This window comes from Taeniopygia guttata, chromosome 14, assembly GCF_048771995.1.
Source record: "Taeniopygia guttata chromosome 14, bTaeGut7.mat, whole genome shotgun sequence".
Lineage (NCBI taxonomy): Eukaryota > Metazoa > Chordata > Aves > Passeriformes > Estrildidae > Taeniopygia > Taeniopygia guttata.
In genome coordinates, this window is record NC_133039.1 from 4,347,977 (window position 1) to 4,372,339 (window position 24,363).

Below are 24,363 nucleotides of genomic sequence, written 5' to 3' on the forward strand. Positions count from 1 at the left end.
AAATAGCTTTCAGTTCTTTGGGATTTCATAATTTTATTATACTTTATATCTTCTTTACAAATGGGAAACATGAATAATGAGAACTAGTTACTTTGTGACCTGTATCTCTCTTCAAGATGTGCAGGTGCAGTAGTACTGGCTCTTAGGATGGTTTTTGACAGAGTGTTTCTTTTATTGCAGCTCATAATGCAGTGAATGCAGTCTGTGAAGTTGATTTATGATCAAAATTTTTCATATACATCCTGTAAAATTCTGAGCACTTTAACTGTACCATGTTTGCAAATAGTGAAGTATCAGCTACTGTTTGGGGTTTTTTTATCCTCTTATTTGTATTTTGAGATGGAAGTACTGTGTACTGAACGTGGAGATGTGGTTCTCTAGTAAATTATATTTGAAGTTTGGGAGGTGCAATTCATTGTTCCTGTATCCTCTAGGATACCCCCATTTAATATAACAGTTCTGTACACAGAGCAGTCTGCTGCTGATAGCTTCAGGCTTTAGCATTAAAAGGAAAAAAAAAACCCACAAATCAGCCATAATCAAACCCCAAACTCCAAAAACCCCAAACTTCCAAGAACCCAAGTAAGAAGAAAACTTTTCACAACTTAATAAAGTTAAGATGTTATTTTCAAAACACTGTTTAAATTCCCTGTTGGCCTAACTGGGGCTTAACCCTGTCTGGTTTACAAATAAGTCTTTTATTTTTCCTATACATATGCTTGTGATGTATGTCATCCATCAATGTTAGCAAGAACAGTAAATGCATTGATCTATTGCTGCACTTGACAAGTTAAATAACACTTTATGTAAGAAGTATTGATTTATAAAATCCAGTACATGTAATTAACATTAGAACTGTCAAAAGCTGAAAACAGTATTAACTTGCTGCTTATTTATAACCCAAAGAAAATTTAATAAAATATCTAGATTAATCAACTAACTCCTTTTCTTTGCCTTCAGATATGTCAAGCTCAGTTATGTTTGCTAGAACAGTGATATGTTTCTTCCCATTTTGACAAGAAGAAATTACATGTTTCATTGATATCGCCAGAAATAATTCTATAGTCTCTGGTTCTGTGTATTTTCCTTGAAGTGGTGAAAGAATTCCACTTGGGTAGTGCTGAAAGGATTTGTTGTAAAAGACACGGAAATAAGTGGTGCTATTTGGGAAAATGAAGGTGCCCAGTTTGTGTGAGGTTTCCAAAGAGCTTTTGATCCATCCCATTGGGAGTGTCTGCACAAATACCCTGAGAGCTCTGCAAGGGTCATTCTGTGCTTCTGTCTCTCACCAGGTGCCTGTCCCAGAGTTTTCTTAAGATGTGGGAATATTTCAGTTGAGTCTTGTGAACTTTGTACGGTGCTTTGTTGGCATTTCTGTCCTAATCCAGCATCACACAAGGACAGGAACAGTCCTGTCTCTGCTCAGCGTAATGTGGGCTCCTGTGCTCATCACCCTCCAATTCAGTGACACCACTCAGATCCTTTTGAGTTGAGTTTCTTGAGGCAGGCGTTACCCAGTTTCCAAACCTATTTACATTTTTCAAGTTTACAAAAAAAAAAAAAAAAGAAATCTACAAGTTACATTTAAACAAAATAACAATAGCAGTGAGCAGTAGGCATTGCTTTTAACAAAGGCTTGAGCATGAATCATTTCCCCTCCAGTCCCCTTCATCAAAAGAGATGTGTTTATATCTTCTCTGGATATTCATAGCTGCTCTGCTATTTAGAAATAAATTCTCCTTGAGAACATAAATAGGTGCCTGACATGGCTTTCAGGTCTGGTAGTGCCTTTGCTGTTCCTTCGTTTCCTCCTGCTGCTCTTGTGTTTCTGTTCTGGTACTTCCAGACACTCCTCAGCTGTTTACCTTTTTGATTTAATTTACTTTCTGCACACTGAGAATGCCTCTTATAGCAGGCACAAACTTGAGGAAAGCACATTTATGTTTTCATCTTTTCTCTCCTGTTACCTGTTCTGTAGGGTTTCATCTCTCCTTCGTGCCGGTGTCAATTGGAATATTTAGAGGATAGATTTTTAAATTGCTGGTTAGATATCAGTGTGATCAGGCTGCCCTACTGTAGTTAGAGATTGTAGATTATGGAGCAGCAACAATAGCTTCCTTTGTGGTTAAAATAATGAAGGAAATCCTGCTATATTTGGATTCCCTTTCAGCGAGGCAGCTCTGCCTTCTACCTGCTGTGGGCCAAAGTTTAAACACTAACAACTTATTTCCTCAAGTCTCTGAGTGAGGCTCTGTAAACATCCCTGTATGAAGAGAATATGAAAAGCACAGAGGTTGTGCTTTGATACCAAATTCAGAGGCTGGAGGTTTCTTTGGAGATTTTGTTTCAGTTTTCATAGTTAATGGGTTCTCTTTCATTTGCCCACTTTGTACAGATGTGCCTTTTTCTTTCAGTGCATTTGTAACTTTCTTAAAAACATCCTCATAAATATTAAAAAAAAAAAAAAATCTGGAGCCTTTTTTGTGAATGAACTACACTAAACATAATTTTAGAACATCATATGTAGCTTTTTGATTTCTAATCTTGCAGTAGTTTTAAGCTGAAAGAAGGTGGCTTTAGATGGGATATTGAGAAGAAATTCTTCCCTGGGAGGGTGAGCAGGCCCTGGCACAGGTGCCCAGAGAAGCTGTGGCTGCTCCTGGATCCCTGGAAGTGTCCAAGGCCAGGCTGGACATTGCTTGGAGCAACCTGGGACAGTGGAAGTGGCCCATGGCAGGGGGTGGCACTGGATGGGCTGTAAGGTCTTTCCAACCCAAACCATTCTGGGATTCTGAGTATCCCATAAATTCACAGAACTATGAATAGTGTCTGCCTTCTGATAAACAGTAAGCCAATATAATTTTTTTTGCCCCGACTGAACTGAATTATTACAGGTGATCAGGAAGTGAGACTAAAACATGAGGTGTAGAAATTAAATGGGAAAAGGAAGCCTTAGTGGGATTTTAGGTTAATACATCAGGAACTGCTTGAGGCTCAGTTAAAATGATATCAGCTCATTATTTTTTTTTCTCCTTGGCTGGTCTGCTAAAGAAATCAATTTTAAGAAAAGAATAATACAATTGCATGTAGGAAAGTTTTTCTTGGTGTATTTGGGGATAACTGAGAGAGGTTTATGTTGAATTTTAACAGAGGTGTGTTACCAACCACTGATTTGTTGGATTTTTTTGTTTTGTTTTGGGTTTTTTTTTTTTTTTTTTTTTTTCTATCAGAATCCAGGTCCTATAAAAAGTCTGCTCTGGTTCTGTTTTGAGTGTTTTTAAAAAAACTTGAGAAATCTTTTCTCAAAAGGGAATTCTTCAAGAAGTGATTGTGTAGTGAATGAAAAGAGGGTCTTTAAATAGATGGCAGAGTCTTAGGGAGTAGATTTTATGAATACAAAGAACAGGTTATGTTTAAGGACTTTTTAGCAGTCTGTGATAATAAGATTTTCTTTTTTTATCATAAAAAATCCTGCTCTGACTTTTTTCCGTTGTCTCAGGATGCAAATGGATTTTTGTAGTTCCTCTAAAGCTGTTCATAAAGAAAAATGGAAGAAGGCTAAGAGATAACAGGAAATGTTTGTGCCTTAAAACAGGGAAGAAAGGTTGGAAACATCAAAAGAGGTTTTACTGTATCTAGTCACTTCATGGTGTTTATCTTAGAATTATAGAAGTTTCTAGGGAATGAATTAGGATGTTTGTTCTTTTAAGCAATACAATGTGTTAGCCAAGAATTGGGAAAAACATTTGGTCTGTTTGCATCAAGAAATGAGGAGCAGAGAACCAACTGGAATGTGCAGTGCCATTTAGGTAATTCTGAAATAGAGAAGTGATGCTTCAATTAAAAAAAAAAAGAATTTTTAATTAAATCTACTTAACTATCAGTGTGAAACACTCATTCTTGCCACTTGGGATTCCTATTCTATTGAATTGTTGAAAGCTAATCATAACTATACATTACAGAATGTTTAGTTTTCCTCTTGGGATGGGCTGCAACAGGTTTGCAATCTTTAGTTCAATATTTCTTCCATCCAAATCAAATATATGATTGGCAATTACCCAATAGCTAACTTGCCAATTAGTTATGTGAGCTGTTCAAGGCAAAAAAAAAGAAGTTATCCATTGAAATCTTGTCTCCCTGTGAGTGTGCATTTAAAAGAAATAAATGTCACTTATTCTAAAAATATGTGGGCTTCCTCACAGAATTTGCTGAGTCCTAAAACAATTTAATTCCATCCCCAATTAAACCTCTAAAAGCATCATCCATCAACCTCAGCTGATATCTGTATTTGCATTCAGGGATTATAATAGAGGTACCCAAAAAGAAGGTTATCTTCTTAATCTGTAGGATGACAAAAATGGGTAGCTTGGGCTCATTTACTTGAAGTGTGAAATTGAGAAAGAAAGACTGATTTAAATACAGTTACTTCAGTACTCTTCCAATATAAAATCAGATATCGTCTTTGATGAAAGTTCAGGAAATCCATTTTGAGAGAATGCTTTATACCATTGTGTGAAAATTCTTAGCTGCTGCAGTATATTTGAAAAATAACCTGATATTTTAATGAAATATTCACTACGATGCATCAGTCCTTTGCAATCGAGGTTTAGAGTGAGGTAGTAAAATGCAATTTAAATTTAATTGTTGTGCTTGGTGATTTATGTCACACTTCCAACTACAAAAATTTGAATCTCAAAGATCCAGTATTTTGGGTAAAATAGACTTCCTGCAAATCAATACAGTTAAAGTGACTGAATGCTCTAATGTATGTTTGACATTGTTGACAGTTTATGAATAGATCATATACTAACTTCCCCAGCAGCTCACCAATGTATTTTAGAAGATTTGAATTCAAAAGAAGATTGATTCAAATATATCTTGAGTTCAATCTGGCTTTCTGGTACATTTCCCGGGATTTACTGTGTTATAATTTCAAATTCATATGCCATATAATCTATTGAAGTTCATTTCCACAAGAGAATACAACTTGCATCCAGAGCTACCACATGTATGCATGTATATCAGGAACTCTAAGATTAGAAAACCGAGATAGCAAGACTAAAAGATCCTTTTGAAAAGGAAATACTGAAAAATCTTTTCCATATCCAACTTGGGAATGAGAAGAAAAGCCATTTTCCCAGGATTTTTTTGCAGTTATTTGCTCTCAGATCAGAGCAGCTTGACTGTGCTCGCATCTGAACTGCAGTCTGGTCTTGAATGGATTTTGCTGTCCATAGTTGTGGCAATTTCTGTGGATTGCTGAAAAGATTCTTCCTGTTTCTAGTTTGGGTTTCCTGACTCCAGTTGCCATTTTACCTTTATTTTTGTATTACACATTCAATACCCCAGACAGACTTTTTGGGATACTCTTCCCACAGCAGTTATTGTTTACCCACCTGAAGGCTCACATCTCCTTTCCTGGCAGACACTGGGGCAAAAACATTTCTGTGTTGCTGATCTCCTGGGCTGATTGTTCAGTCTCTACCTCATTTTCCTCAGAACATTTTTTAGTCATAATCTGTTCTTTATTTTACTGTCTCAGCTGATCGGACCTTTAGAAGCATATGAAGAAACAGTAATGTGCATCATGTTTTGACTGGAGATTAATAAGCTAAAATCATTTGAGGTGTTCTACTTAATAAACCCATTTTTCTTTTGAGTTTGAAAAATGTATCTCAGTCAAAACTCTCTTTTCAGTATTGAACCTCTAGGGCCAACGGAGCAACGGAAAGGCAGCTGCTCACCTGGTATTTGTTAATATTTGCTCTGAATTGCTGATTTGTGTGCAGGTTGATCTACTTTTAATATTCAATATTAGCTCACTTAAAAATGACTTAAAAGTAGAGATGCGTAACAAAGACAAATAGCAGTGGCACTGGGGATCTTTCAGCCTGCTCTCAGCACTCCCTGCCTTTTCCTTCCTCTGAGTGTTCAGGACCACAGAATATGTTTTTTTCAGGAAGTGAATACCTGATTTTGTCTGGAACTTTTGGTATCCAACTTTTCTGGAGGAAAAAAAGCTGAGATTTGAAGAAGGTAGTTGCAATGGGTTTTACTGATGAGGGTGATGTGGTACTTCTAAGGAGTACTTTAACTTTCCTTTTCTATGCAGGGTAGAGGTTCTCAAGATCAAATTGTGTCTTTAATTAAAATTTATTAATTCCTGAGGGATAGGACTGTGCAATTGCTTTCAAGATCTTGTAAGACCTTGTAGTAACTGAAAGATCTATTTAATCTGACTTTGCCTTATGTGTTTTACAAATGTAAGCTCTTCAAGGGTTCAGAATCATTAGCTGAGCCTTGTTGATTTGTTTGTTAGAGGGAATGTTTGAGACGGTGCTCTCCTGTTTCTGGAGTCACATTCACTCATGCAATCCCTATGAGATTGGGGCTCCTTGGCTATTTAATGAGTATCTATTCTTGGAATTTTTGTTGCCATTCCAAAGCTGTCCAGCCAGGCTGCCTCTTCGTCCTGCAGTCCTGTTTGTAGATTTGTGCCTGAAGGTGATTTCCAGGGAGAATGGAGCACGAGGGAACTTTCCACTCTCCTGTGGTGCAGCTCCTCTGCCAGGGCTGGGGACAAGCCCAGGGTAGAGGACAATGGCACCCAGCACCATTTTGTACATAAATGTCAGCATTAGTCCAAGGAAAACTGTCTGGGTGTTGTTGAATTTAGTCCTGAAACTTTATTTTGGGATAAAATCTGTCTAAGCTTTGCATGTACCAAAGAAAGAAACTGAATGGGCCAGCCCAGCGATGTAATGAAACTCAGGCAGTTTGGAGGTGCAGAAAAGCAAGGCAGAAATGCTGTGGAGCAAATTTCCAGATAATTTTGGCATATTCAAGCCTACTTCTTCTTGAGATTTACATAAAAATAAATCTGCAGCATCCTTTTAAGGACACAAGTCAGGATGTTGGCGAGTTTGGTAAGCAGTCTTAATGAAAATTTACTGAAGCTGTAAATATACATGTGCCAACAGATTGGCACCTTATCCCTTTGCTCCTTCTTGCAACTCACAAAGTTCTTTAATTACCATTACTTTTATTTTTTAATCAACATAGCTGAGAGGCAGAGAGGCTGGAAGTATCAAGACATTTAGAAAAAGGCAACAGTGTATAGCATGAATGCCTGCCTATTTTTTTATTTTTTTTATTTTTTTTTTTTGGTAGGCAGAAAAGTATTCTAGCCAAGAATAATAATTTAAATATTTTATTATTTTTGGTTTTAGGACTCAGAATATTTTTTCATTAGTATTTTACTCCATTCTTGAAGAATATAAAACAAAAAATGCCTTCCTGGCTTCTAAACCCTTGGTTGGCCAAGGTTACCCTCCTGGTGAGCCCTTTCTGTAGTTAATTACTGAGTGCAAGTATCTCATACCTATTAAATGCCCCTTGTGTTTTCCATCCCTCAGTCAGTTACTTCTTTCCCACAACCCCTCTGAGATGGCTTTGATTTTTTTCCTTGCCAATTTTCCCGTTTCCCTGGGATGCTCTATAACAACCAGACTTTTCCTTGCAGGTCCAGGTTTAAATTCTGCTTTCCATTACAGTTTAAGGCTGTAAATAAAGCCCAGGGTGCAGCCTGAGGTGTGAGCAGCCCTGTGCTGCAGAAATGCCAACGTCATCAAAGCTGCCTCTCTGCAAAGAATTTTTGCTCTGTATTTTATTTTCATTTCTGCTTTCAGTGAATATTTAGTGATCTCTGATTGCATAATTGAATTTGATAAACTTACAGTATATGATTGATGAGAAAGTCAGGAATAAAGGATTAGAAGATAAAATTACTTCAAGGGTTTAAGTAAATCTTCCAGAGAGCCAGGGTAATTTATAAAGCATGCTATACTCTTTATAAAAATATTCCCGTAGGTCTATTAAATTTTAGCTTCTAACAGAACTGGATTGAGTTTTGAGAATCATTTTCATGTAATAACAGCTTGATTGTGATGCTTTAAATGGGAGATAGCTCTGAGTGGGCTGCAGCACCACTGGGTTTGGAATATTTGAGTAGGAAATATAGGGCTGAATGAAGACTTGTGGGCAGCACTTTGTCTTCCAAATGCATCATTTTTTTTCTTGGAAAGACATAAGTTAGGAGTAAGTGGATAATTCAGAGTAAGTAATGAAGGAGGTTGTGCTGCTGAGTCTGTAAATCACTGAAAACAAGGATCAGCAAATGACTCTGGTGAAGACATCACTTCCACTGAGCTCTCCCTCAGTGACTGAACTTTCTTTGGGGAGGAACAGTTTAGGGAACTCATTCCAGGAGCCTCTGTACATGAGCAGGTAAGTGTTGTTTTCAGGAGACTCAGCACGAATCATTTCACTTTACCAGCTGGGCTCTGTTATCTTCCCCTGAACACAAGCACTGCTCCCAGCTGCCGCTTTTCCATCTCCAGAGGAAGCCTGACACCTTTAATCTTACCAGGGTAGAATGTCTGAAACTCCCTGGGGAGACTCCCCAAAATGCCTTTGACAGGATTTAACATTTTCTCTCTTGTTTAGAAATACCTTTGTAAAAATTTGCTTTTCTCCCTGGGTAAAATAACTGTATTTCACAGGAACATCCTCTAACTCCAACTTTAATTTTTCTTTATAGCATTTAAAATATTGGTCTGTTTTACTAGTTAGGAGACAATGAGAATTGGGATAAGATGATTTCACAATAATTGCAGTCATTAAAACAACAACTAAAGAGAAGCTTTGCAGAATATATTTTCAGTCATGTAATAGTGTGGAGAAGTGTAAAAACTTTCCTTGGCTTGTCTGGGAATATCTGCTAGTTTGGAACTGTTCCAATTTTCTCATATGTTGAATTGTTGTAGCTTCCTATATAGCCAATTTAGAGAAGATACTGCTGATCTGCACTTGTCATGAATCAGATTCTTTGAAAGACAGGTTATTTAAAATGCTACAAATCAGAAAAGGACCCTACCCAAAATCCAGTTTTAAATTCAGTTTGTTAGATTGGATTTTGTGTGATAGTTTATAAGCGTTGCTTTAAGATTACATGTTTTTTCTTTCTGCATAAATGACTGTGTTCCTGAAGTTAAATCCTAAATATTCAGGAGACAATTTGTCGATCCAAATCATCAGATGAGTGGGGAGCTGTGGTTGATTTATGGCCCATTGCAGGAGATATTTAGCACCAGTGGGCCTGGGGCTCCCTGGCCACACTCAGCTCTGCCCTGGGACCCTTCAGTGATAATAAGTCTGTGCTGCCACGTGCTGTGCAGTCAGAAACATCCCCTGAGCAGAGGCAAAGTGAAAGAGAAAGGCTTGGAGACTTGGACATGCCCAGGCTGGGCTGTGAGCCCCAGTGGAACACCAGAGTCACTGGGAAACCACCACCAGCACCCTTGGGCCAAGCTCCTGGGGCTGTCCTCTCAGTGATTCTGGGACCTGTGGACTCAAAAATTCCAGCCAGCCTTGAACAGCACATGAGGGCACTCCAAACTGTAAAAAATATGTTAAACTCTTTAAATATAAAAAGCCTGAGTATATATAAAATTCCAAGTATAAAAATGCCTGAGACTTTTGTGTAAAATAAATGTTTAAAAGAAGGTTTGCAGTTTAACTGAACCATTACTTGCACTGGGACAACGTTTGTATATCTTGGGTTTTTTTCTGTATTTTATATATAAAGTACATACACACACCCTGCACACTTTAAAGAAGAGCTCAGTATTGTCTACATGTTCAGTATTATTAATATTTTATATTAAATTTCTGACTTTGAATATAACTCCTGTTTTTTATGTGTAATCATAAAATCCTGAAAGTGTTCCAGGCCAGGTTGGATGGAGAAACCTGGTCTAGTGGAAGGTTTCTGTGCCCATGGGAGGGGTTGGAACTGGATAAGTTGTAATCTCCCTTCCAACCCAGGCCATTCTGGTTTAAATTTGGTTATAGAAGGTATTTGTATGCTTTTAAAATTACAAGCAGAAATTCAACACGTAAAGTGTGAAAAGCATTCATCTTCCAGATGTGACTGGGGTACATCTCTAGCAGGTGTGGACTCAGAGCTTTGGCAGTTTACTCATCAAGAATTTTGCTACTTGGAGTGTTTTATTTGCGATACACAAGAGTCTGAGATTACATGTGACCCTTGCATACTACTGAGGTACCCTAATTCTAAAATCTGTTAGTGGCTTCAGGTAATATAATTTAACATATTTGGTTTGTAAGAACATTGAAAAATGCATTAAACTTGTGAGGTGTTTTTTTCTAAATTCTTTTTCTTATCAAGAATCTTCATTTACTCTGAGACTTTTCCTGCTGTGATAATCATTTCTATCCAAGATTACACTTCTGGTTTCTATTAAAGAAATTAAAAAAAAAAAAGTAAAAAAAAAAAAAAAAAAAAAAGCTTTGAGTGGATTTAATCCTCAGAAAGGAGAAGAGGAAAAAAAAAAAAAACTAGTAGGGTTGTTCACTGCCTGCCACAGCAGGCAACATTGGAATTTTCTTCTGGAGAAAGAGTAAACATGGACAAAAGCTTGTCTTAGTGGGCAAGGACAAAGTTTATCAAGATCTTGGTAATTCTGCCCCTAAAGATAAAGCTTAGCTATGAATGCACCAGTGCAAGCTTTGACTGAATCATGTTGTTTCTTGTTCTACCATGACCATGTTGAGGAGAAATTAGCTAAATATCAGTTGTTTCTCCTATAGTTTCCTAAATAGCCTCCAAACACATTTTTTCCTTTGTATTTCAGGGGATGTTGCACCATTCTTCAAGACAGAACCAGGCTTGCCCCAGATCCACCTGGAAGGAAACAGACTGGTCCTTACGTGCCTTGCTGAAGGCAGCTGGCCCTTGGAATTCAAGTGGTTGCACAACGACAGTGAAATAACCTCCTACTCCAGTGAATACAAGTAAGTAACAGCCATATAATCACCTCTGCAAGTGGAATTGCAAAAAACAACCCCAAACCAAACCCCACCCCCTCCATTTCCCAGTGCCTCAAAGAGCTTTGTAGATACAGACACAGGGACGTGGGGGTTCATCATGAAAGAAGAGTAGGTTTTGTAAACAGATGAGATGAGATTCCTTTGCTAAAAATGAGACTTGACACTTCAAAATGTGGGTCTTAACATGGAATTTTTAAGTACCAGAAGTGCCTTTTGCTGGAGATGTAACTTTTACCTGTGTTTGTGATAAATAGGAGACACATTCCTTAGCCAAATGTTACATATGATGTGTGAACTCATCCTCGAACAGAGCCAAGCTCGCTGGGACTCTCCGTCTCCATCAGATCTAGAGGAATGTGGTCTGTCTTAAATCCCACACAAAACTTTCTGTTTCAATTCTAGCAATTCCAAAAGGGAGCTGACAGTTTAACAAACTGCCCTTTAATGATTGTGCAGTTTGCCCCCAGGACCTTCTTCCTGCCTCCCTCCCCATCCCACAGACATTCCATCAAACAGGAGCTGAACCACAGTGTGGCTTATCAGAGCTCATTCCTGCTGATAGGCAGCACATGGCTGGCCAAGTACCAACGTGCCAGACTGCCAAGTTTTGTCTGCTTTTCTCTAATGTGGGAGGAATGACTGGGTTTTCTCCATGCAAACAGAAACTTCTGTACTCTTACGGAAATTTAATTTTTATGCAACTTACTTGGTGCTTTCAAATTTTGTAGAATTTGCCAGGTGAGTTCAGACATTATGAGAGTGGGTATGTGACAGAGAGAGCCCAGGTACAACACCTGTACCTTTTGCAAACCAAGCTAAATACTGCATTTTTGGGACACAAGGCTTAAGGTAGGGAAAAGTTATGCTCCTTCACTATAGATAGAAATTACAGCATAAGTTGGTATGCAGATAATACAGATACTAATATAAAATTCTACATTGTTACACATGGTAACACATAATTACTTTTCTCAAAGATTTTCAAAATTGTAACCTATCACTCTGTTTTTGATATTATTTATATTTACAGTGCAGTAAATAACTTTTTTAAACTTGTGGGGGTTATTTAGCATTTCAAGTATTTAGCAACTGTTTGAACCCAAGCATTGAGTTCTATATGAAGTTACCTAGAAATACAAGACTTGCTTTGGATGAGCCCTCTTATTCCTGAGCCCCTGCATCTGTTCATGATGGGTGCTTCCATCCTTTGGGATGTGGATTACGAGCCACACACACGTAAAGAGGAGATTTGTGAATGCTTTCTAGAAAATGAAAAGATCTCTAATAGCACAACAAATCACAGAATGTTTGAGCATGACTTTGTGCAAATGCCACTTGTTTTGATCAAGAGCAGCAGAGTCAGCTGTAGTGGCTGGGTAGAAGGAGCTGGGAGCAGCCTTGACCATGTGAGATGCTGAGAGAGTGGGAGGAAAAATGGGGTGGGGGGAAAAACACATGAACATGGAATGAACAGTGGGCAGGGGTTAGAACTCCAGCCCTGGAGGTGTGCTACGCACTGGGAGATGACATTTCATGGTATTAGGAGAAACCTGAGTAAGAATGGGTGACATTTTGAAGTAAGACCTGAGTGCCGTGGTATTTCTTAAACAAGTGGACACCCCAATACAAAATCAGAATTTTACTGTGTATGGCAGTGTGAGTCGGTTATTGGAACACCTTTCCCAAGCTGTGTGTGACACACCTGCAGTCAGTCCCTTGTTTCTTATATTGCATTTAATTTATTCTTGTGAATGTCAGGTCATGATCCAAACCATATTTATTAATTCTGCATTTTTTTACATTCTTATTTCTATCTCTTATTAAAATATCTGACGCAGAGGAAGCTGCTGGTTTATGATCATAATATTGATAGAAAATATTAATTTAGAAATTGCATCCCTATTGCTACACCACAGCCAGAGATCAGCTAAACAGGATTTTGATTCTATAGAAATGCAAAGCTTTAAGCTTCCAAAAAATGGCATAGGTGCATTAGAATGAATGAAAGCAAGGAAAAGATATGCTCAGACATAAAAATTGCAGTTGCAAAATTTAACCTTTGACCCCATAACAGTTTGCTGTGCAGCTCTCTTGGGTAAATAGCCTGTTTAAATGCACGAATCTTCCTGAGTAAGTGACTTCTGCTGCAATTTGAATCATCAATCAAAGAGTTTTTGGTAATTGATATTACTTAGTGTGTCTCAGTTAAAGTAATGTCTGTATTGTAACAGGCTGAAAATATATTATTATAACAGCCCAAGTGAGTAAAGACCTAACTGGAGCCTTTGCATTGTGACACTGGTGACCCTGAGTGAGCAGCTCCTCTTTGTCTAACGAGGCTGGTTGTGTGCACAGCCTGCCTTTCACAGTGACTGTGCATACACCACTTTGTGTTAAGTATTTATAAAACAACCTTATCAATTCTTTGTGATCTGAGATCCACCTTATGAAAACAAATCGATGCTGCTGACTGAAGGAGCAATTTTGGTCATATCTATAAATTAAGAGACTTTAATGTTCAGGCAGTGTAGTTTTTCTGTTTTCTTCCCCCTTCCCCCCCCCCCCCCCCCCTTTGTTTTCTTTTGAATTAAGTTCTGGAGAAGGTGTGTTTGTCATATTTGCTTTTGTGGCCTGAAGATATTGATTTTTTGGAATTTAAGAAACTAAGGTCATGTCTAAGCAGCCATACACTTTCAACCAAATTACTTTAAAGTATTTGATTATTACATTTTTAACAATGGACACATTTCAGTTTTGCTTCTGTATTCTAAAAGTTAGATCAGTTGATCCATAAGTCTTTTGTTAAAAAGCTTGAGTAGATAGAAAGTAACATGAATATCTAATAAAATACACTTAGCTTTAATTCTGTATCCATAATTATGACTATTAAATCCCATAGCCTATATCTTCACTTTCAACTCTAAGGGAATTTAAAATTAAAATGAGGGTTTAAATTTTAGATTAGGAGTGAACTGTAAGTGTTGGCCAGGATTTCTCCTTAGGTGGCCGATGCCACTCCCTCCTGGAGCTCTTTGTAGAGGGGTGATGGAGCACATCAGGCTCGGGGAGACTCCCCTTTTCTGCTTCTCTTTTCTGCTTGTCACTTCCCATCTTTCTGCAGAACCTTCCCAAACTACAGGTTCTGCTTGGCTGTGCCTTTCAAACTGAGGGAAAAGTCAGGGCTGACTTTCCAAAGTCCTTGCAGACAGCCCCAGGTACCTCAAGGAGCCTCCTGGCATCTCTACAATGGGAAGATCTGTCTTCAAAGTTTGAGCATGGAGAAAAAGAAAGCAAAATTCTGTCTTGTCACTGTAAGGAATTGTGTTAACCTTTGATTTCAGTTCATTCTGGGGAAAAAAGTCTTATTTAGAACTCAGAAAGCCTATTTATATCCCTTCCTGCCAGTCAGAAAACAAGTGGAACGGGAAAAGCATAGCACAAAAAGCAGTATCAAGGCTGTTAGGTCAATACAAAAGTAAGTTTTAAAACAATAATAAGACATATGAGGTGCATAAAGACTGTTTAAAATTGTAAACATAGAATCAGAAATTCCATTAATATTTTTCCCTTGCCCAGGTTTGCAATTTTCAAGATAGTCTCAAGCAGTATTAACACATGTCCTATCTTTTTTTTCCACATTTGTTATTTAATTCTTCTAATTTTGCTTGCCGTACCTGAACATTATACCCAGTAGGTCCACTGAGAATCCAGCTGCTCTAGGTTTTGGCTGCCTTGGAATTTCTAAAGTAGATGGGATTTCCACTGTAAATTTTTAAATGATTTTCATTTCTTCAGGCAACATGTTAAGAATGTTTCCTGATGAAACTTTAATAAGTCAGAAAAGAAAACCAAAGTAGGACACTTCTGATCTAATTGATTTGTTTTGTCCTGGTGGCAGCAAAACTAACTCTGCATTACTGTCCTAGTACAGATGATTATACTCAGGAAAGAGGCCTTTACTTTTGGCTTTATTTAATAGACAAGGTATTAGCCAAGTAGGACACTAAATCTTTATGGGAGAAAGAAAGATTGTTGATGTATAATTGTTGGGTAAAAAAAACTGTAAAAATTAATTTCAGTATTTGTCAAAATCTTCAGTTCTTTTATTTTTTTCTTTATAATGATGTTTCACAACAATCTTCTTCCTGACAGAGAAGGAAATGATTTTGTAAGGAACTAGAGAATCCTTCTGTCCTATTGATTTCTCTCCTCTGCATTGTATTTTCACCTGCTCTCTCACTCCATTCCCCATGGTGAGGCTTGTCAGGCAAGAAGAAACAACATTCCTGCTTCAGAGTCATTATTTGTGTCCTGGGGTTGCTGTGACTCCCATAAAGAGCACAGGTTGGAATCTCCCTTTTCTTCCTGGTGCCAGCTGCCACAGCCAGGGCAGGGAACGTGCTGGTGGCTGCTGGGGAGGTCCCAGCAGAGACCTGAGGAGGTATCCATGGGCATCCTGGAAACCCCAGGGATGTCTGAAGCTTGCTCACAGTGTTGGGCTCTGGCTTAGTCCCTGTGTTTGGTGGTGTAACCCAATTTTGTGATGACACCAGAATCTTCTGCCTCCTTTGTTTTATGCTCCCTGATCCCGTTCAGGCATTAAGCTCTGCACGTGGGTGTGTACAGTATATTTGAGTCTAAGAAGAAATGTTTTCTTTTAGTGGAATTAAATTTTGGAGATTAAAATTCAGCAGTTTTCCTTTTCCTTATCTTCCATAAAGACTTTCATTAATCCTGCCATAATATCTCCTGAAGGTGACTGGGGGAATATGCACTTGTGATTAATGTTTGTTTAATGCAGGATTATCTCTATTATTCATGTGTTTTATTCCCATTAAAACTGTGCCTATCAGCTCATTTTCATGTTGAGCAATCAGATGTAGCTGAATGAGAAAGTGAGATTAGTGGACTGAGTGTCTGTTTGAAGGGCAGAGCAAACACAGGGTACAGCACAAGGTGGCACTTCCAGGATTCCTCCGAATTTCAGTGGTCACACAGTGGAGCTTTCATTGGAAAGCTTTGATACTTCTTGCAAGCCTTCCTAATACCTACACTGAAGCTTCTTGTGGCTTCTCTGAACTAATTACCTGCTTTGCCTTTTGAATGAAGTTAGAGAAAACTAGGGGAAGAAAATTAACTCCATCTTTCACGTGACTTTTTGCATTTGCATTTGCAGAACTGAAGACTGAAAGGTATTTTCATGCATTTCGTGTCAGCTGTTTTTAAAAATCTGTATATAACAGACAATACTATAGCCAAAGACCTGAGATTACACAGGAATGCTGTTTGTAAGAAGAAATACAATAAGCACTTAAGAAAAGTGTAAACCAGGAAGAAGTGCTCTCTAATTGTGCCTTTTGCCCTGCAGGTACATCATCCCAGCTCTGCAGAGAGCTGATGCTGGCTTCTACCAGTGCATCGTGAGGAACAGGATGGGGGCACTGCTGCAGAGGAGATCTCAAGTCCAAGTGGCATGTATGTCTGATTTGGGTCATTCTGTAACTCATTAGCTTCTTTTTGGTAAAAAACCTGATGTATGATGACATTTGTCAGTCTGAACAGGTGTTAAATATCAGACTTAAATTTTTTTTTTCAATTACTGCCTCATAAGAATTTTACACTTCAGTGATAACTGGATCTGGAGGCAGCTCAGAGCAGTGCAACAAAGCCTTTGAGCTCTTCAAAGCCATGACAATGAGACTGTTTGGAGATGTCTGTAGCATGAGAGAACTGTTACACCTGATGGAATTAAGGAAGGCCATGCACAAAACTATCAAAATTATCAAAACAACAGCAACAACAACAACAAAAAGTTTAGAGGAAAGCAGCAGCATCTGAAAGGGAATGGGATAGTGGGGATAGCACCAGGAAGATTTCACATCATAGTCCTGGTGGTACGAAATCAGCAGTTTTACAACAAAATTTTAAAATTCTGTTTTCAACACCTTTCTGAAGGTGCAATGTTTGCCTCACTTCAGTTTGGACTATGCAGAATTTTTGAAATTCAGCTGCCATTTGGAAAGGTTAAGTTAGTTTTCTCAGGTGTTTGTGCTAATGAACATGACATAAGAAATGATCACGTACCCCTGATTTCCTTTTTTTCACTTAATATATAGAAAATACAATTCAAGTAACTTTGGAAATAATAAGAAGATTAGCCCTGATTCTTTTTCCAAAGTAAAAGCATAAAAGACATTTTAAAAGAGACAGATTTGTGTGCTGTACCTAAGAGGTCTCATACATGGATCAAATTTCTCATCACGGTTGGTAACTAGAAATTCAGTAGTAGTAAATGTCACTTGATAAGCAGAATTTAGAGAAATTGAATTATTTATTAGATACCAAATTTGAAGTTACTGATTCAAGTTAATCAGTATGTCAATGAGGGGAATTACATGGAATTTCCTGTGTTTTAAAATAAAAGTAGTTGCAAATGGTATTATGTAAGTTCTGGTATCATGTTCATCAGTTTACTGCATTACAGTAGATTTTGTTACTTTATCTGTAATGTCAGTGATATCAGTCATTTGATGTTTGGTCTCCCTATTGTTTCAGAGCTGCTGGGAGCTAAAGTAAAAATAAACTGCTGCTAAAATGGAGTTTTCCTTCCCTGACTTCTGCCAGCCCTTGTGCCCCTGCTGTCTACTGACCATGGGCTCACTCTGACCCGGCTCAGACCCTTGCAAGTATTTTTCCAAATACTCCTCTGCAGTTTTAGTGAATTCTGTCAGGTCACAGAGGATCTACTGCAAGCTGCTGTGAGTGAACAGAACTTTGAGTGAGGTGTGGGGCGAGCAGGGGGGTTAGATGGGAAGGGGAGAGTGAGGTGCCTCTTCTTGTGCAGCACTGAGCCTTTGGAGGAGCCTGGATGCCTCTGGAGTTGCATCTCCAGGTGTGGTTTCAAGGGACGAAGGCTTTGGTAGCAGTCCCAGGATAAAATGTGCCCATTTTCTCCTGCATCCCACTAATCATTCCCACTCCTGGGCTGTAGTGGAGCTCACTCCCCTTTAGGGAGTGTTTCAGCAGGAAAATGTGTTTGAGCAGCTGTGGGCTGAGAGACTTCTCCAAAATTTCTAAAAGAGCAACAGTTCTTGTTTTGGGCTGTAAAAGTTGTCTCCCAGCTCCCCACCCAGCTGTGCAAGCAGTTGTACTGGCACAGTGCAGGGAGCAATTCCTGAGGAAGTCCTGGTGGGAACAATAGTGAGAAGAAGACACAGGAATGCTTTTCCTTGATGCTGTTGCTGCTGCTGAAGAATTCTGTCTCCTGAAATGACAGCTTTATTCCCCTCTGAAGGGGGGGAAGGTTTCAGGGCAGAGTTTTGTCTCTCCAGGCTGGTTTGGGTGTGTTTGGCTGTTCGGAGAGACTAAGTGCAATTGCTTACTCTTCTTTAGTTTTAATTTTCCCTCCATTTAATTTGTAGATCTGCATTGCTGAAGAGGCTAAAATGTTTTCTCTTAAATCTGTCTGAATTAAATGGCCTGTGTATTAATTCATTTATTCATTTCTTTTCATTTATAAAGACACTGAGGCAAAGCAAACCAGATCCTGTGTGACTTGGGAGGCTTTTGGTCTTGAGCCTTTGTGACATCAATGGCTTCTGTAGTGAAATTGCCAGTCAGATTTGCACTTTATTCCAGCAGATTAAAGTGTTCTACAAGCTTTAAATATCCTCTTTCCCCTTCACTCAGGGTAGTTACTGATGCCATGTGATTGTTGTCTGTGTTTTAATGGTTTTGATTTAAATTAATTGATTTAAGCTGTGTGGATGTAGTGAAGTTCCTAATATTTTATCATATATTGCTTTTTGGTTATCCTTCAAACATATCAGAAAGCAATGTTCCAAGGGGTTCCTAAAGTCATCTTAGCCACTCATCAAAACTTATAGGAATTGAAATGTTAGTCTTTTAACTCAGAAGGATTCACAAGAAATGATCTATTTTTGCCAGTGAATAGAGGATGCTTCCCAATGCACTTCACCTGAAGATCTCTAGTGAAGAATTGAAAGGTGTAATTATAATGGCACTGAGAAAGATCTGAGGTATCTTCCATGTCCTAGATATCTGAAGTAGCAGGGAACTTGTTAAATAATTTAAAAAAATATTCTCAACACATTCTAACATATTACTTAACTGAATGGGAACAGATATTTGTGAGAAAACTGCTGAGTAAATCTTAATTACAGGATGGGCTTAAAAACTCCTGTATTGTGAAAACTAAAATAATCATACGACAGTGAAGTTAATTAGATCCACCTCCACAGTTTGAAATTTCTTTTCAAGTATCTGATCTGATTACAGTTATAAGGAATCTGGAGCAGCAGAGGAAGTACAATGCTGATTATGTCTGAATAAATAACTTGAAAATCACAAAGATGATTAAAGCTTCTTTAAAATACCGTGTGTTTTTAATTTCTGCTCTTGTTCTGTCTCTTCTCATCTCCTGCCATTCACAGATCTGATAGTAGTCATTTCTTCTCTGTGTCCTTTGCATCCCCCTCTGCAGTACAGAACTTGTAGAGAACCCTGTTGTCCTTTAAAAACTATGGAATTCAGTGATAGAAGCTGGAATAATTCTCTGTTGTGTGTGTGTCAGTTTCCTAGTTTAAATCAAATTAAAATGCAAAGAAGTTCTTTGGAGGGTGAAGAAGTAAGAGCCTACAGCCCTGTTCATTTTAATGGATAAGAATGCAGTGCAAAAGGCAATGGAAAAACAAGAAAAAAACGCTCACTGAATTTCTCCAGATACCTGAACTTGCCTGTGCAATAAAGCCTGCAGAGGCAGGGGTTCTGCAAGGGTAGTGTCATTTCTTCCATTAAAACTTATGTTAAAAGCTGCTCTCTAAGACTAGGGATGCATAATTGACATTGAAATTTTGTGCCAGAAGAGCAGATAGTCCCAAGCATGACCTTGGGATTCCAGGATCATTTTGGGATCCTTGCTTAGGTCTGACTCTCTGCTGGCTGCAGTGGAAGAGATGTTTCCAAAACCAAAAAGATGACCAAAAAATGAACATATTTATATACACCACGAGCAGGGGTTTATATACACCTTTGAGTTGCAGGGGTTTCCTTTTTATCGTTAAGGATTTGTCTGAAAAAAACCCCAACCAAGTGAAAAACCAAAGCAAACAAATCTCCATTAAAATGTGATTTTCACTAAAGGCCCTCAGTTATTGCCCAAGAACACAAGGGCCATTCAGGGCAGCTCATGGGTGCTCTGCCTGTGTGCACCAGCAGCACTGGAGTTTCCTTCATCTGCCTCTATAATCCAAAATCCCCAAATTCCAAACTGTCCTGTGATCCATAGTGTCCCATGAGTAATTATCAGTGCCAGTGGTTGGTGGAAAACACAGTGATTTCCCTGTCTCCTGAAAAGAAATGGGGAGAAAGGCAAAACTTCTCTTTTTAATTTTTTTTAATTTTATTTTTTGCAGACATGGGAGATTTCATGGGCACAGACCAGAGAAAAACAGTGACTGAAGGACAAGCTGCTGTTCTGAACTTCCCACACATCCTCAGCCACCCGAGGCCCCAAGTGACGTGGTTTAGAGACGGGCACAAGATTATACCAAGCAGCAGAATGTAAGTCAATTTAAAGCTCAAAATACACCCACCCTAAAATATGATTAATTATATTTGATAACACAGCTTACATTTTAAGTACACTAATTAAGGTTTAAAGAGAATAAAGTAGTCGTGTTCATACTAAGTTTGAGATAAATTACTATTTTAAGACTGTCTCTGAAGTTCTGAAGCAGTTTGACAAAATAATTCATGTGGTTTTAATGGTCCTGGTGCAGCATAAGGGGCTGGATGTGCAGAATGTCTGAGCTTCCTTCACGCTATTCATTTCCACGATACACTCTGGAAAAAGGAATGTTCCTCTCTCAATTACATTTGCTTGAGTGCACTAACGTAATGAATTCTTTTAAAACATGAATTTGTGGGGTTTGTTGCAGAGTTATGCTGAGTACTATTTTCCTCACAATAAAATTCTAGATATTGTTTATTCTTTTCATTATTTTTTGCTAACAATGACAATTTTATTTATTTTTTACTAATTAACAGCTCACCCCTAATGACACGGTACTTGTATTTTTATTAATTATCCCAAGGTGTGCTCATTTATCCTTTTCTGAAACAGTTATGAAGCCACCCCACGTTTTTATCTGCACAGTTCCATTCAGAGACTGAAGGGCTTGGCTGCAACATTGAAAAATGTGGATTAAATCTTGTCTCATTTATTAGAAAGCTGTTGAAATGCCAGGAATGTTGCTAGCTAGTTTTTAACTGTGCATTACATTTTTGAGTGTTCAAAGGGATAGATGTGCTAGCAAATGATGGTAATGGGATATTGCTGTGTTCCAGAATTGCTTTAGAGTTCATATTAGAAAGGCAAAACTTCTCTTAAATTTGAATTTTGCTAATCTGTACAGTATATTTTACTTCTATGTGCCTTTTTAAATCTGAAAGCTGGTATTAGAGTGGCTTTGAAACTGTTAAAATTAGTATTGCAGGGATGTGAAGAAACAATGTAATAAGTTATGAATAATTTAATAGTAATTTGATGGGAAACAGCTGGAAGATGAAACAATAGATTCCTGGGCAATCTCTTGAAGAGAGCTAAGTGACAAATCCTGAGTTATTAACCATTAAGGATCTACTTCCCCCACTTGTGCTACATTACAAATTTTGTGTTGATGCTGAGAACACACAAATCAGGAATTTGCAGATAGTGACAAGGCCTTGTTATGCTGATACCTGAGAGTTTCCTGGAACCCTTACAGGGAACAGAGCAGCGTGATCAAGGCAAGCCTGCAGTGCCTGACAATGAGATTTGTCTGAGTTCACTTACAGTTTGTGAAAATTGCAAGTAGAATTGTGTATGCCATGTATTTGTTAATATAAAGATCTGATTTTCACCTGCTGTACTCTTACCCCCTTGGGATTGCTGGGGTAAAATGACCTTTAGCTGTGGTCCTGCTTAAAATGGGAGAACTGCAACACTGGCTACAGCAGGGCTGAAATACACCTCAAGGTTTCCATATAAATTCTATTTCCCTGGTCAGAAATTTTGTCTAAAAGGGACACTTGAGGACATTTTTCTGGCCTGTATAGAAATCTCTGAGTACTTCTGCAGCTGAAATGCCCATGCTGGAAGTGTGAGCCCGCTTGGAAGTTTGATAGATGGTGCACAGTGAGTCTGATATGTTCAAGAGGTGACAGATTTATGGTACACACACCAATCATCAGAGCACTCTGTGCAGTAGGTCTCAAAATACTGTAAAAAGCAGAGAGCATCCACTCACATCTAGTTGTCCATGAAATTTGAGAAGTAAATATGGCAGCCCTATAAATACAGGAAAGCTGAGACGTGGAGAGGATGCATATAAAACTGTGAGAAATTGAGAAATATCTTATGGGAGCTGGTTCTTACCTGTGGAACAAGTTTTTCACGTTTTTTTGTGCTCCAGGAGGAATCAATTTCCCTGATCAGTTTAGCCAGTGATCCAGTTAGGCTGATGCATCAATCTCACTGGATCTCCTGCTAAACTGATCAGGGAAATTGATACAACCACCTTGTGCGATGCTCTTTAATCTGATTAAAAGTACCTTATATTGCTAAATCAATATAAAGCTTTTTTAGTGTTCTTAAACAAGCTTACAATGGTTTGGCTCAATCAATCAGCCATAATTTCATATGTCAGCTGTAATCAAGATTTCTAGGAGTGACATTGCTGTGGTGCATGAGGAGTGAGGACATAAACAGTGCAAAAAATGGGGAGAACAATGGTGGTTACTGTGAAATTTATTCAAATAGTCGTCTGAGTTTTACTCATGCAAAAGCCTTCATTTACATGTGCTTAACTCTGCACCATTTTATGCCATAAAAATGATCCTCATGTTTGTGTGCATGGATTCATCTCACTGATGTGGGAACAGAGTTGTCCTTAGATGAGAGGGACAAAAAATGAAAAGTAACACTAGTTCTGACAATAAAAAATAAGAAATTCTTGAGATGTTTCAAGGAATGTCATTTAATTGGCTCTGCAGTATGGCTTTCCTAGCAGGTTTAAGGTGCTAAATGCTGATGTATTTCTCCTTCACTGTGTACCAGTATTTGGGACACTTATGGGGAAGGGCCCTGCCAGCTATTCAGCATCTCTGGGCAGCCTTTGCCAGGGCCTCACCACCCTCACCAGGAAAGATTTCTTCCCTAGATCCACCCTCTTGTAATTTAAAACTATCCCTTCTTGTCCTACTACTCTGTGCCCTTGTCAGTTATTCAGGGTGGGGGGGAGAAAAGATCAGTGAATACCTTTGGTTTCACCTTTTTTTAGATCCTGCTCTGAGAGCGTGCATGGCTGTGACATTTTCTGGGAGAAAATTTCCTTTGGGACACAGGCAATTTTTTTTCAAACTGCACACTCAATTTAATTGCTGGTGTTACTCAAAGTGGAATTTGCAGCAAATAAACACATATTAGTACCTATCCTGATGGTGTTGGTAATATTTTGTTAACGCCTCCAGATAAAAACAGGAATAAGATGACAAGTTACTCCTAAATAAGTGGGCATGTAAAGTCAACAAACCCCTGTATAATACATAAATGTGAAGCAAAAGGCCTGCACATACTCCTGGGGTTGTTATTATAGTTTATGACTTAAGGCAACTAACAAATGTGCAGCAGAGTCAGTGGGACATGATGGTGTGTGTTTAAAAATTTAAGTCCTAAAAGTCACTGTCATCCCCTCCTCACTTAGTGCAGTGTGGGTGTACACTCATTTTGGCTTTTATGCATTCATCAAAGCCTCAGCTTGGTATTTTCAAGAGGTATTTCTGGAACAGAATGAAGCTCTGTACGTGCTAGAAAAGTGTAAAGGGGAGAATTGGAGAGGAGATTAAAGGATCAAGAACAAGAGAAAATGAGCAAGGAGAAGAACTAGGGTTTGAGGTGTTTGTTATTATTCTATATTCCCCAAGAAGTTCTAGAAGAGACTTGACATTACACCCAGACAGATTCATTTCCGAACACACCAGCAGAAAAATGTGGAATTACAGCTGCACTGTTATCCAGGGTCTTTATTGATGGGATGATTTTGCCTGTTTCCCTGCACATCTTACCAAAACTAGCAGCTCTCTAAAGGTGACTGCATCAAAAGAAATTGCTGCTCTGGGATATCAAGTATTCTGCTTGCTTTGCCTGCTTGTACTTCATCAGGCTTAAAAGCAAAGAACATTTAACTTTCTTTACACGAGCACAAACAGTACCTTGGAGAGGTACAAAGGACAGTAGCACCATCAAGGTCTACAATTGCCTTTCACTTGTGGCATTGAGGAATTAAATTCTTAGTACTCTTAGAGGGTTTTTTACCTTTCTCTAAGTGAAGCATTTTTCAGAGAAAAGGTTCATTCCAGCCATCAATTCTTTTAATTCACTTTCTTTAAGAA

General features: G+C 38.4%; 1 protein-coding gene across 5 annotated transcripts in view; it reads left to right on the plus strand.

Moving 5' to 3' along the window:
- The window catches only part of SDK1 (sidekick cell adhesion molecule 1), a 384,502-nt gene that overhangs the window by 98,478 nt on the left and 261,661 nt on the right, over positions 1-24,363 (plus strand). For all 5 annotated transcript variants that reach the window (XM_072935801.1, XM_072935799.1, XM_072935800.1 and 2 more), the window contains exons 3-5: positions 10,716-10,875; positions 16,280-16,386; positions 20,346-20,493. In XM_072935801.1, coding sequence (XP_072791902.1) covers positions 10,716-10,875; positions 16,280-16,386; positions 20,346-20,493 — 415 coding nt within the window. The remainder of the gene's footprint in view (positions 1-10,715; positions 10,876-16,279; positions 16,387-20,345; positions 20,494-24,363) is intronic.